Raw genomic sequence first — 12890 nt, 5'->3', positions numbered from 1 at the left:
CTCTGACCACTTCGTCACTCGTAATAAAGCCTAATAGGAGGTATAGATTAAACGTAGTACTAGCCTACGCTCCAACCTCCAGTCATGATGATGATGAAGTAGATCAGTTTTATGCGAAGATGTCGAATTAGCGATGAGAAAAGTGCAAACTCACTATATTGTTGTGATGGGCGACTTCGATGCAAAAGTGGGGAAAAATCAAGCTGGTGAACAACTACTTGGCAACTACGGCTTCGATTGTCGGAACACTAGAGGAGAGATGTTGGTGGAATACGGGGAAAGGAATAAGCTGGGAATAATGAATGCTTTCTTCAGGAAGCGAAGCAACAGAAAGTGCAGCTGGGAAGGCCTAATAGTGAACCAAGAAATGAAAATGATTTGATACATTCTGCCGATCCGACCGTAGTGTAGGATGTAGAACTATTAGGCAGGGTAACGTGCAGTGATCAAAAGTTAGTGAGGTCTAGTATTCACCTCAATTTCAATAGAGAAAGAGCAAAATTGGTCAAGAAGAAACAGGCCGACCTAGACGCAGTAAGGGTAAAAGCAGACCAATTCAGGCTGATACTTGAAAACAAATATGCAGCCTCCTTAAAACAGAGGGATGAAGATGACAGTCGTAATGAATGAAACCGTAACCAGGCTGCCTTCAGAAGCAGCAATTGAAGTGGCAGTTAATGCACCAAGGCAACCAATATCTAAGTAGGCTCTCTCAAATAACGAAGAACCTAATAAAGAAATGACAAAGAATGAAAGTGTCCGACTCAAGAGATCAGACATTCGCGGCACTGTCAGAACTAATGAACAAGGAGAAACTCAGAGATATTCAACAGCTGATAATTACACCTTCTGTGGCGCTGAGAGAATAAGGTTTTAATTTCATACACGAATGTTTGATCTAGCCATGCGTGTCAGTGTTAAATCAGATGTGCGTAGTTTAGCTTCTTTGTCGTCTTGCGTTTTGTGTTATATACTTATTTACAGTCACCGTTCGTGTATACATTTGACGTGCGATAGCTAACAATAAACCGCTGAAAGTTTGCGTACATGTGTGTCTGTTCTTTTTTTACATTATAGAACAATATATTACAGCAAGCAGAATGATTTCCTATATGCCCCATGCACAGCTCTTCAGCTTTCGCAGCCCCCTTGTGGTCTTTCTGGTAGTGTACAGTGTTGTGCCTGCTTATTTAGCGGACTTTACGCTTTGCTGGCACATGATTTTCATCAAATATACAAAACGTCCCTCGTTCAGTCACAGAGGACACCCTAGATATCTACTGCGCGCCTCAGGAAATTCATTAAAGTAGACAGGAAGTGGGTATTCAGGGGTCTCGTTCAAAATTCCTACACTGTGACACAAGCGTTAAAGAGTTGTTCACACGTCTACCCTAGCGTATTGCCCACGTTAAATGCTTTCAAGCTCCGTGGCACCTAAAGTGCTGACGGCGAGATGTTCCGATTAACAGCATCGTAATGCTGTAGGACAGTAGCTTAGGAATTTCGTTTTGGCAAATTTCGCATTTGCTTTACACTTTCGACACGCTACCCGTGCATCGTTCAAAAGACGCCCACATGTGGTTTTCAAATTTCGTTTTCGTTGCACATTGAAATATTTCAGTGCACCTAGAAAACCTTCTGCGGTGTTCGCAGAATTCGCCGTCGTAGTATTCATGGCATTCCTTCTGCTTGAACTGCACGATTGTCTCGAATGCGTCAAGTTGGGGTAACTTACTGACTATACCAGCGCATTGCAAAACCAAGACAAGACAAGCTGACAACTGCCAAGGGACACTTGTCGATCGGCTCTGAGATTTCGCCGAGCTCTAATCACGTGACCCCCCCCCCCCCCCCTAACTGCTGTCTGTTGACCGGCGAACGGGAAAGTCGCAGTTTTGCTCCGGCCTGTGCTCGAGTCTCGCCGCAGTACCATAATTGTTCTAGTTGCTTATGGACATGGTTGTCAAAAGTGTTTGGCTTAGGCGCTGTGCCTCTGCTGCAGACGGAGAGTGGCTGCACATGTGGCTAGCCGAAGATACCACCTGCTGCTTGAAGTCTGCAGGCAGGTAGCCAAATACCATTTCTCAGCTAGCTCCTAAGGAAGCAGGTCGCTGCATAAAGTGTATTCCAGCTGGTAAGGTAGCGCTTGTGGATATCCCACATGACACGCAGCGTCTTGCCGTAATGAGGGATGACATCGGCTGGAACAATATAATCTGATTCAAGCTGGTTCTGGTAGCCACAACGCTCAGAATTTCACCGATACTGCGCATGCCATCAATACTGCGCATGCCACTGAACGCGACAGAATCCCGGTTGATGAGGCAGTGAAGAAGGAGGTGGCAGCTATTTGTTGCAGGGCTGCGGGAGCTTCCGGTACGAATGGCCATGATAGTGCTTGGCCTGCTGTTATCTCATACCAGTGTTCACTCGTCGGGGCTTTGTAATGAGCTGTCGGTCATAAACCTACAAACCCTAAGCGGGCCGAGCGGACATATTGTCAAGGGGGTCGACAGTTTCTAAAGCGAATGTGTTTTGCGCACCGTCACGGGACATTCCCGACTGTGGCTGCTGGCTACGTTTGTACAGGTGGTTTTCACTGCCCCATCACTGCGCTGAAAAAAAAACAGAAAGAAAAGAAAAGCTGAATTTCGAAAATTCGAGATTTTCTTGACGAGCCTGCACATCTCCAGAGTAATTTTGATATCAAGAACTATGCACATTCAGAAATTTTTTATACCCTGAAAAGGTGCGCCCTTTGTCCTTTGCGTCACAGCCCTGCCTTGAGATGATATAGCAATTTTTATTGTGCATGACAGCGTGCTCCAACTACATCTGCGATGGGAAAAAGCGTAGTTAAAGATGTGTAGACAAGCTGGGTTGTAGACCAGCGTACCTGATAATAGTATTGAGAACACCTCTGAAAGGTTACTTAATTTGCACTTGATGTCACCTGTCACCGCTCTCATGATCTTTATTTGCAGCGGAATGTCCGCAAACTTCATTCCTCGACAAGGATTCAACCTCGCCCGTCAAACGTGAAGATCTTCGTCCCTGAGCCAAACGCCCTTTACACAGCTGTAAAAGGTGTAAGCACGTTTATGGTGCAGTTCTTTGAGATGCTGCTATACCTCTTGCGAAGTAACACGATGTAGGCACCTCGCAAGAGATACCCACAGGGATTACCTCCGATTTATTTTAAATCAACGTTCGCTTCTCTCTCTCTTTCTTTCCAGGTGTCCTTAGCGGCAAGCGTCGGGAGCCCTCGCCTGACAGCTTGGAACGAGGCGCCCGCGTTGTCGGCTCTCTGGTCGGCGCCGGTGCCAGCGATGACTCGCGCCAAGGATCTGGCTCCGTGAAGCTGCACCCCGAGCCCAATGCAGACGCCATGATTGAAAAATGCAAGAAGCTGACGGGCATCTTCTCCAACAACACCTCGTTGTGCGTGAATCTGTCTGGCTCGGAAGGAGAATCGGCTAGCCTCGCGATGACGCTGTACGTTCCCTCAACATCAATCCGACCAAACAGGGCGAACCTCTTTCCCCTCGGCTCCTTGACCAAGACCGAATCGTCCTTCGGTGAGTCGGTGGCTGCGGTCGCAAGCGGCCTCCTTGGCACTGTTGCATGGGTTGTCACACCGCTGTGCAGACCAGAGTCCTTAGTCACACTTTTGTGCGTACGGGATTTTCTTTTGTTTGGGCCGTCGGTCGTCTTTAATTCTCTGTAATGACATGTGGAGCATTCGGATTCACTAGAACGTCGTTCTTGCGAACAATCCTGCCCTTAGAGGTTCTTGTGCATGCGTGCCCTGTTCTCTGCCGCGAGCTCACCTGTGAAGCGCGTACGACCATAGGAAGGCCGACAACGCAACGGCCAGCTCTCGGTTTATCTGCGGGGATTACATACGGAAGAGGGATGGAAGAGCAACGAGAATATTTTAAAGCGATGTTCGCGTTGTGTGTGCCCCTCGTCCGTCATGCGTGTGAAGCCGGCCACATAGTGTGTGTGTGCATATATATATATATATATATATATATATATATATATATATATATATATATATATATATATATATATATATCATAATAAGCCAACAAACACACCAGGGGAATTACACATGGAAAATTACTTGTACTTACTAATTGAATTAAAGACATGACAAATAATGGGAACGAAAGGGGACTAAAAAAGAACAACTTGCCGCTGGTGGGGAACTGTCCCACATCTTCGCATTGCCCGCGCGAGGCTCTAGCCATTTGAGGCACCACGGCGTCTTTTCCCCGTCCACTATCTTGGGTACTTATGTTTATACTACTAGAACTAACCTTGGAAGTGTTAGCCAGCGCCACCACTCACAAACCTTGGCAGCGGATGCGGAACATCCTTTCTGCTGCAGGCGTCACGAGTACGTGATCCATTTGGGTGAAGCCAACTGGTCAATAAACCCACACATGCTACCTGAAGGCATCAATGTTGCGGGATTCGAGACCCTCGTTATGTAATGAACGAGAAGAAAGGGGCTAATGAGGGGCCCAATTTTTATTAATCACGTCATAAAAAGCCAATAAAATAAACACACCAAAGACAACACAGGGGAAATTACTTGCACTTACTGATTGAATTAAAGAAATGATAAATTAATGGGAATAAAAGTGAATGAAAAATACAACTCGCCGCAGGTGGGTAACCATCCCTTGTCTTCGCATTACGCGTGCGATGCTCTAGCCCATTGAGCTACCGTGGCCCCGTTTCCCCATCTGTTTGTATTTAATGTTTTTAACTTGTTTTACTCTGTATTTTAATCCGTTTTATTTTACATTGGGATGTTTCTTCATCCACTTTCTGTTCCAAGAATTTATCATTTATTCTATTCAATCAGTAAGTACAAGTAATTTTCCCTGTGTTGTCCTTGAGGTCCTTGCTTGTTGACTTCTCATAATATGCACAGTAAAAATTGGACCCCTCGATTAACCCCGTTTCTCCTCGTTCATTACATAACGAGGGCCGCGAATCCGGCAATATTGATGCCTTCAGATAGCATCTGTCTGTTTATTGACCAGTTGCCTTCACCCAGAAAGATCACGTGCTCGGGACGCCTGCAGCAGAAAGGATGTTCCATATCAGCCGCCAAGGTTTGCGTGTAGTGGCGTTAGCTAAGGCTCCCAAGGTTAATTCTAGTAGTGAAAACATAAATACCCAAGATAGCGGTAGGGGAAACAGTGCCGCGGTATCTCAATTGGTTAGAGCATCGCACGCGTAATGCGAAGGTTGTGGGATCATTCCCCACCTGCGGCAAGTTGTTTTTTCATCCACTTTGATCCACATAATTTAGTATTCCTGTAATTCAATTGGTGAGTACAAGTAATTTCCCCTGCGTTGTCCTAGGTGCCTATTTGTTGGCTTTATGATATGAATTAAATATCGGGCCCCTCGGCTAACCTCCTGTGTTCTGGTTCAATACATCTATCTATCTATCTATCTATCTATCTATCTATCTATCTATCTATCTATCTATCTATCTATCTATCTATCTATCTATCTATCTATCTATCTATCAGGGGCGTAGCCAGGGGGGGGGGGGGGGCTTATGGGGCTTCAGCCCCCCCCAAACTTTTTTCGTGCTGTCATGCGCCGCCGACCAAAACAACTCCCGGCGCCGGAAATCATGCTCAATTTTGTGTAGAATGTCCTTAATGCACGCTCGAAAAGACATTTAGGCGCGAACATTGTGAAATCGGGCTGGATTTCGCAGCAACACCCATGCATCGGGAGTCGCATATCGTAACGCAAGGAGCCCTACCGAGCACAAAATTTCAAGAGCGTTTTGATGGCGAGCGGGCTCGTCTCGGCATCTCGCGGAGGCCGCGGAATCTACGGAGCGCTTGGATTTCAATTCAGAAACTTTGCGGGTATAAAGTTCTCATAACATTTTGATGCGAAAGGTGCATTGACATTTCCGAAGTCGTGCTTTACATTTTCAATTACGCAATTTTGTGGGTTTAATGCTGTTGTAAACATTTGGCGCCAAAGGTGCATCGACTTTTCAAAAGTCGTACATCGGGCCATGCGACGAGACAAGCCAAATCAACATACTATCAGACAAGTTGACAAAGCACGCAGCGAGGTCCGATGAGACAAAGCGTTGTGGTGGTTCATTTGTGCCGTCAGGTCACGGAAAAGAATATGAACATCTTTTTTCCACCTGCGCCAAAGCATCCGTGTCAAGACACTAAATCCACCATTGTAACCAAGTTCTTATTTATTTTGCTGCCTAGACTTTTATTCGCGAGGATACATTGAGCCCCTTTCTCTTCTTTTTTTTCTTTTGTTCTCGTAATCCGCGGGCTGCCGATCCAGCCAGAGCGCATGCGTTTTTCTCGTGCTGCATCGACAACCGCGCTACGCACTTGGATGCGCGTTCCTTTTCTCTGGCCGACTGCATTTTCGCCTGGCAGAGTTTTGGACGCTTCCTGGCTAGCAGACGAGAAAAAGAAACAATGCATAGTCGCTCGCCGCCAGCACTGCGGGAACTCGATGGATTGCAACGAGTTCGCTTGAGCGCAACCTCTCCGGAAAATTTTGTCTCGCCGGTGTAGGATACCGAGCATTATGCGTATGGTTTTCTGTGGACCAAGAATCACACGTTTTCTTCGATATTCCTTCGGTAGCCACACTAGGTGCCCAAAGTAGGCATTCGATTGTGGCCATCATGCGTTCCTTTGCGTTATTCTATTTCGCCGACCCCCGCCCCACAAAAGAAAAAAAAGGAAGACATTGTTACGGCGCAGCGAATTGTCGCACGGTGAAAGTTCGATTTTGTTACTTCTTTTGCGGAAAGTAATGGGCCACGTGACGCTTCACTTGCCGGATACTATTATATTATTGCGATAGCAGCAATATGAAGACTCCAGGCGCATTCCTGCTGTTGCCCGCATGTTCCGTATAAATAAAGGCCAAGGGCGATAACATCGTGACCACGCGCCGCATGCTCTATGTGCGAATGAAAGCGTGGGGGAGGGAAGGGGGAGGGGGTGAGCCGACGATGAGTCTTGTGTGCGCAAGGGAGAAAAGCGGGGAGGAAGCGCGCCGCCTTCCGTCGCACGCGATACATTTTGGGAGTGGAGGGAGTGGGGGGGTGGGGGTGTGTGATCTGTGAATCTGTGGTTGCGCAACCTGTTTATTGGCCTTGTTTGACGCAATATATATAGTGACTTTTTCTTAAGTACGTAGATTTATTGGAGACTTATACGTATATTTAAATATCTTGTTGCGAGGTTTTGTGTATATGCGCAGTGAACTTTGTTTCCAGTGACAATTTTTTGCCCTGTATCAAGCTGTATCTTCACCCCGCGCAATAATGGTTCGGTTCATTATTTTCGAGGCATGCGCGTAGCACATACGCATCTCATTTACAAGTGACATGCAGAGGTGAGGTTAAATGTTCTTTAATGCTCTCATACACAGGTTTGAACATGGTTGCGTGGCATAATGGACACTCCAAAAGTTGAACAGCTTCATGTCGTTAGGTTTTTGACAAATGAAGATGTTTCCCAAAAAGAAATTATTCGCCGCATGGCTGCCGTATGCGTTGAACATTGCGTTTCATTGGCCACTGCAAAGCGTTGTAGCCAACTGTTCAAAGAAGAACATGAAAGTTACAAAGAAGATCCATGGCCGGGCCAAAGCCACCGTGCAATCACCCCCAACACAATTGAAAATGCCATGGTTGCTCAGTGACTATGGTGTTGGGCTGCTGAGCACGAGTTCGCGGGATCGAATCCCGGTCACGGCGGCTGCATTTCGATGGAGGTGAAATGCGAAAACACCGGTGTACTTAGATTTAGGTGCACGTCAAAGAACCCCAGATGAGGGTGACGACTTTTTGTCTGCAAGTGTGACCGGGGATGACTCGTGATACCGCTACTACTAGCCTGAAACACTACGGCAAAGCTTACAGTGGAAAGATTTGAATTCACCATTCCCAAGGAAAACAAAGGCCGTCATGTTGACTTTTTTTTTAGATCGTTAGGGGCCATTATTGATTGAATTTTCTAAACCTGGAGAAATTCTAAATCGTTTCAGGTATTGTGAAAGGTCGTATCGGCTGCGTGTCGCAATCAAGAACAAAGGACGGGGAAAATTGAGCATTGGGACCATCTTGCTTCACGACACTGCCCGTTCCCACGTCGCTGATGTGGTTAATACAAAACTGGCAAAGTTCAAGTGGGAAACGCTGCAACATCCCTCAGGCAGCCCAGACCTGTTGCCTTGCGTCTTCCATATTTGGTAAAATTTGAAAAAAAAACTGCCCAAGGGAACCACATTCGTGTCGGAAGATGACGTGTAGTCATTTACAGATTTTTTAAGCAGCAACTCAAGGAGTTTATGAGACGGGAATCACGCGACTCGTTAGTAGGACAAGTGTCTAAATACTCATGGTGACTACTTTTGAATAAAGTACCCCGTTTGTCATATATTCGCATTGGCTCACTTTCATTTGACTCGCCCTCGTATATGTTGCAGAACTCCTGCTTTTTATATATGCGCTCTGTTGCGACTATAATTTCCGAGCAATTACTCGCAATACACAACCGGTGACAGCTGCTCCTGCTCAATACATTCTAACAAAGGCCAGCGTCATTGAGATTTTCCCCTGGTCGTTGCATATGTACGATAATGTAAACAATGTTGGTGAACTATATATATATATATACCTTGTTTTATCCCTTGACTAAATCATAAGGGGAGGCCGAGCTGCAAAGTGAGCCCCCCACGAACGAAATTTCTGACTACGCCACTGCTATCTATATATATATATATATATATATATATATATATACATATTATGCAGGAAAGAGGCGACGAACCTTTTGGAAGACGTGCTTGCTTCACGTTTTCGGCTGGTGGTCCAGTCCGCCTCAGAGTACACCGTACTCTGACGAAGGGATTGTACAGTGACATAACTTGAAAGGGACTACAGTGACCGTACAAGAGCTGTGCACCGGCCGCCATTCTGAGCCCGCACCCGGCCCGGGCCCTACACTACCACAGGCGGCTCGGTCCGGCCCGACGCTAAAGAAGCCTGAGTTCGCGCGGCCCGGCTGGTTCGGCCTTAGGCCGGGTTAAGGGCCGATTTACGCTCGAGCCGCCCATCGCCGCAAGCCGCACCGCACGCTTGCGGTTGCGCGAAAAATTGCGCGTATCCAGCACTTGTGCAGAAATTACCGTTTACATTGTGTACACAGTGTATACCTTACACATTGTAAACCAAAATTTGTGCATAGGTGTTTGATGCGTGCAATCTTTCGTGCGACCGCACGCGTGCGGTGCGGCTTGCGGCGATGGGCGGCGATGGGCGGCTCGAGCGTAAATAGGCCCTAAGGCCCGCGCCCGGCCCGATCTCGAATAAGGCTGCGCGGACACAAAAAGAAACAATATAAGGAAAATCGGTTTATTTAAATGACCTTATAATGTTGAACTTTTGCATTTCATATGACAAAATCGTGAATATATGCAGATGCCGCGCGCGCACACTGCCCATTGGAAAAGCCCCCTATACGCCACCGCTTGGCTAATTTGTGTGTCTGGCAAATGCGACCGCGCGTGCGCCGTACACAGACTTCGCTTCCCAAACGCTTCCCTTCTCAACCTTTTCACTGGGAGGCGCCTCGAACCGGCGGCTTTTCCAGGGCGTCGGTACTTGGCAGAACCGAAAACGCATTCCGAGCCTATGCTGGCTTTCGTTTGCCTTTTGTTAGCGTTTGTACATTTCTCCCGTGACTGTAGCATTCCATTTTTGATGAATAATTACATTGCACTTCCTGCTGTACTTACATGCAAGCCGACAACCATACTTTCGCATAAGGTACGCAGTCGAGATCGGGGAGCCCGACCGGTCCATCCGAGACATAGAAAGCCTGGCCTGGGCCCGGCCCAAGCCCGAGTAAGAGAATCTCCAAATGGCCCAAGCCCGGCTCGTGGGCCGGGCAAGGTGCGGGCTTTCGGGCTGGCCCAAGGTCGTGCACAGCTCTAGACCATGCTCTCGCGATGGCTGGTCCAGCAGCCGAACGCATTAAATAAACGTGTCGTACTTCCAAAAGGTTCGTCGTGTGCTTGCGTGTCCTTACAAACACGGCTGTTTGTTGGCTTCTTAGGATATATCTACATACATACATATATATATATATATATATATATATATATATATATATATATATATATATATATATATATATATATATATATATATATATATATATATGTATATATACACGGAGAGAGAGAGAGAGATGACGCCGGCGGTTGCAAGCATGTTCCACATCCGCCGACAAGGCGGTGAGTGCAGGCGCTGGTTAAAAGTCCTCGGATTAGTTCTAGTAGATAAGCACCACACAAAGGGGATGGTAAAAAGGCACCGCGGTAGCTCATTAGTAAGAGCATTACACACGTAATGCGAAGATATGGGTTACTATCCCACGTGTGGCCTGTTCATTTTTCATCCATTTTAATTTTCAGTTATTATCCTTTCTTGATTTCAGTTGAGGAAGCTTTAGCTTGGGTGCTCCTAATTACACGTGACAGGAGAACTTGTTTTTCTCGTCAACCACTGCACCAAATTTGACGAGGATTGTTGAATTTAAAAGCAAAACGTAAAACCTTTGGGATTTTCGACCTGAGGTTGTCCATTCCTTATTAAAAATTTGATAAATATCGCAAATTTCCTTAGAACCAAACTTTCAAATCTACAACTCTAACACGGCAATAGATAATGATAACACAATTTTGTGGATTACGCCTAATAGTATAACTAAAACGGACAAAATTGGTATGTTACATATGAATGTTCAGAAATTTAGTAATACGGAAATACGGCCTTTGCAGAACCCTTCTACACAACGTAACGATTTCATGTGAGGTATAAACTGACCTATTGAATTTGTTCGCATTGAATGATCTAATGGATGCCGTTTACAAAACCGCGATATCTGCTCTTGATGCAGAGCTATTAATTTGTAAACTGCGTGCTTCAACCTTTTTCAAACCACCAAATTTTCAAAAATTTGTTTACCAAAATTGAGGCTTTAAATCAGTATAGCGCCCCCAACAGTTCTCTTCAGTTCTTAAGAACTGAAGAGAACACGCACGCACGCACGCACGCACACACACACACACACACACACACACACACACACACACACACACACACACACACACACACACACACTGCCACTGACAGTGGTCTGCTCTAGACTAGCGTCATTTGCGCTTGGTTCCTCGAAGAATCATGACGTGCCTCGAGTGAGCTTCTGAAGAACACTTCGCAATGTGGCGAACGCGTCCTAAGTTATCGATGCGTGACCTCAAAGAAGTCTGACGTAAAACTAACACATTTCTCTCGCATTTACCGCTAATCGCCAGATTTTCTTTCTCGCTGGATATACTGCGTTTGATGATTTAATGTAGTGAACTTGGGCTACTGAGCTTCTGTGCTGTACTACCTAGCATACAACCTGGGTCACTAGCTCCGTGCACGTTCTTGGCCAATCCCCTTAAAGGCGGGTACCAAAACGGCAAAAGGGTTGTGAACGCCTAATATATAGCCGTCGGACTTGTCTGTGTGTGCAACTCCCGACAGGATTCTTCTCGCGACAAGCATCCTGAATCGCTTTCGTTCTGGTGACGCAGACAGCTAACAGCCACGGGTGAGGAGGCTGCGCCTGTGTTACCCAGTGCTGCTACTAGTACCTTGCTGGCTCATAAAAGTTTCGTCTTATGTACGATTCCTACATTCCGTTGGATCTGGGTGCTATGTGGACACTCCAAGCGCATTTATGCCTGTCGGCGCGAGGTTCTGTGTAAAATTGAAGTGCGATAAAATCGGCGCCGCGCGCCGTACACCGTATGTGCCAGTGAAAGCGCGCGAGGGTGAGCCGGTGGCCCGGGCTCAACCTCGCGGACGAAAGGGAGGAAGGCGGGGAGGAAGCGCGCCGTCTTCCGTTCTGCCCGCCTGCGCCACTGTCTTCTGAAAGCCATCCGCGACGAGAAGCGTGCGCCACAGGCTGTGTTTTCGCGGCTTAGTTCGCGATGATGCCCCGCTTACTCACTCCAGCGTTTTGACAGCGAGTTTCAGTGGTCATCGAGTGAGATTTGTTCATGTTTGCTTGTGCGCACGTGACACCGTGCTTGCTAATTTAGTTAGTAGGCCTGTTTGCAACTTTATAAGGCCGATAAAACTGCTATCCTTACTTCGTATAGCCGTCTACTAATTTGCTGTCGCAATTAATGCTCCGGCTTTCGGGCGAAAGTGTGACTTTTATTTTCTTGGAGGCGGAAAGGTAGTATGTACGCACCTGTACCGCCTGGCGCGTACTTTACTCACGGAGAGTTTTCCGTGGCGAAGCAGTCACAGCTTCAAAGCCATCGCGCTCGTGCGGTAGCGCCGCTGGATATAGTCCTTCTTTTCATTCGATGGTTTGTAAGGCATAATTTGAAATGAAGGGGTGCTTTCATTTAAGGCGTTCAGGCAAATCATATGTTCTTATATTTCCTACGAGTTGTAGAAGAACACACTTCTAGCGACATAGCAGCTAGCCTAACACCTCCGTCAGCACGCCGTCTCCTGGTGCGCTCTACCAGAGTGCAGATGGCAGCGATCCTAGGATGAAGATGCAACACGATGCCGAGCTTCTATTCGGACTACATGTGCCCTAATACCCGTGAAATACACCCCCCTCCCCCCAATATCCTTGCCTTCACAGGCACATAAAGTTGTACTCGAGCATTCTACATCGTTTCCATCAGCTGGCCGAGGAGCGTCCTTGCGTAACGTTTTGTCTAACCTCAAGGTTGGTTTCTCTCGGGCTTCTGTCGCCGTCGGTGTCGGATCGGCA

At 46.9% G+C, this 12890-nt stretch overlaps 1 protein-coding gene and 1 non-coding gene across 3 annotated transcripts in view; both read left to right on the top strand.

Annotated features, from left to right (window-relative positions):
- Positions 1-12890, top strand: part of LOC135907198 (phospholipid-transporting ATPase ABCA3-like) — a 354979-nt gene that overhangs the window by 42654 nt on the left and 299435 nt on the right. Inside the window, exon 3 of one of the 2 annotated variants that reach the window (XM_065438886.2) lies at positions 3237-3578. In XM_065438886.2, coding sequence (XP_065294958.1) covers positions 3237-3578 — 342 coding nt within the window. Of the gene's footprint in view, positions 1-3236; positions 3579-12890 lie in introns of those variants that run through there. The other variant, XM_065438887.2, reaches the window with a different exon arrangement.
- TRNAT-CGU (transfer RNA threonine (anticodon CGU)) lies at positions 5222-5295 on the top strand. The gene has a single exon. It is a non-coding gene; the product is annotated as a tRNA-Thr (tRNA).

This window comes from Dermacentor albipictus, chromosome 9 (assembly GCF_038994185.2).
Source record: "Dermacentor albipictus isolate Rhodes 1998 colony chromosome 9, USDA_Dalb.pri_finalv2, whole genome shotgun sequence".
Lineage (NCBI taxonomy): Eukaryota > Metazoa > Arthropoda > Arachnida > Ixodida > Ixodidae > Dermacentor > Dermacentor albipictus.
The sequence above is the reverse complement of the archived record's forward strand: the minus strand, read 5'-3'. Positions and strand labels throughout refer to the sequence as shown.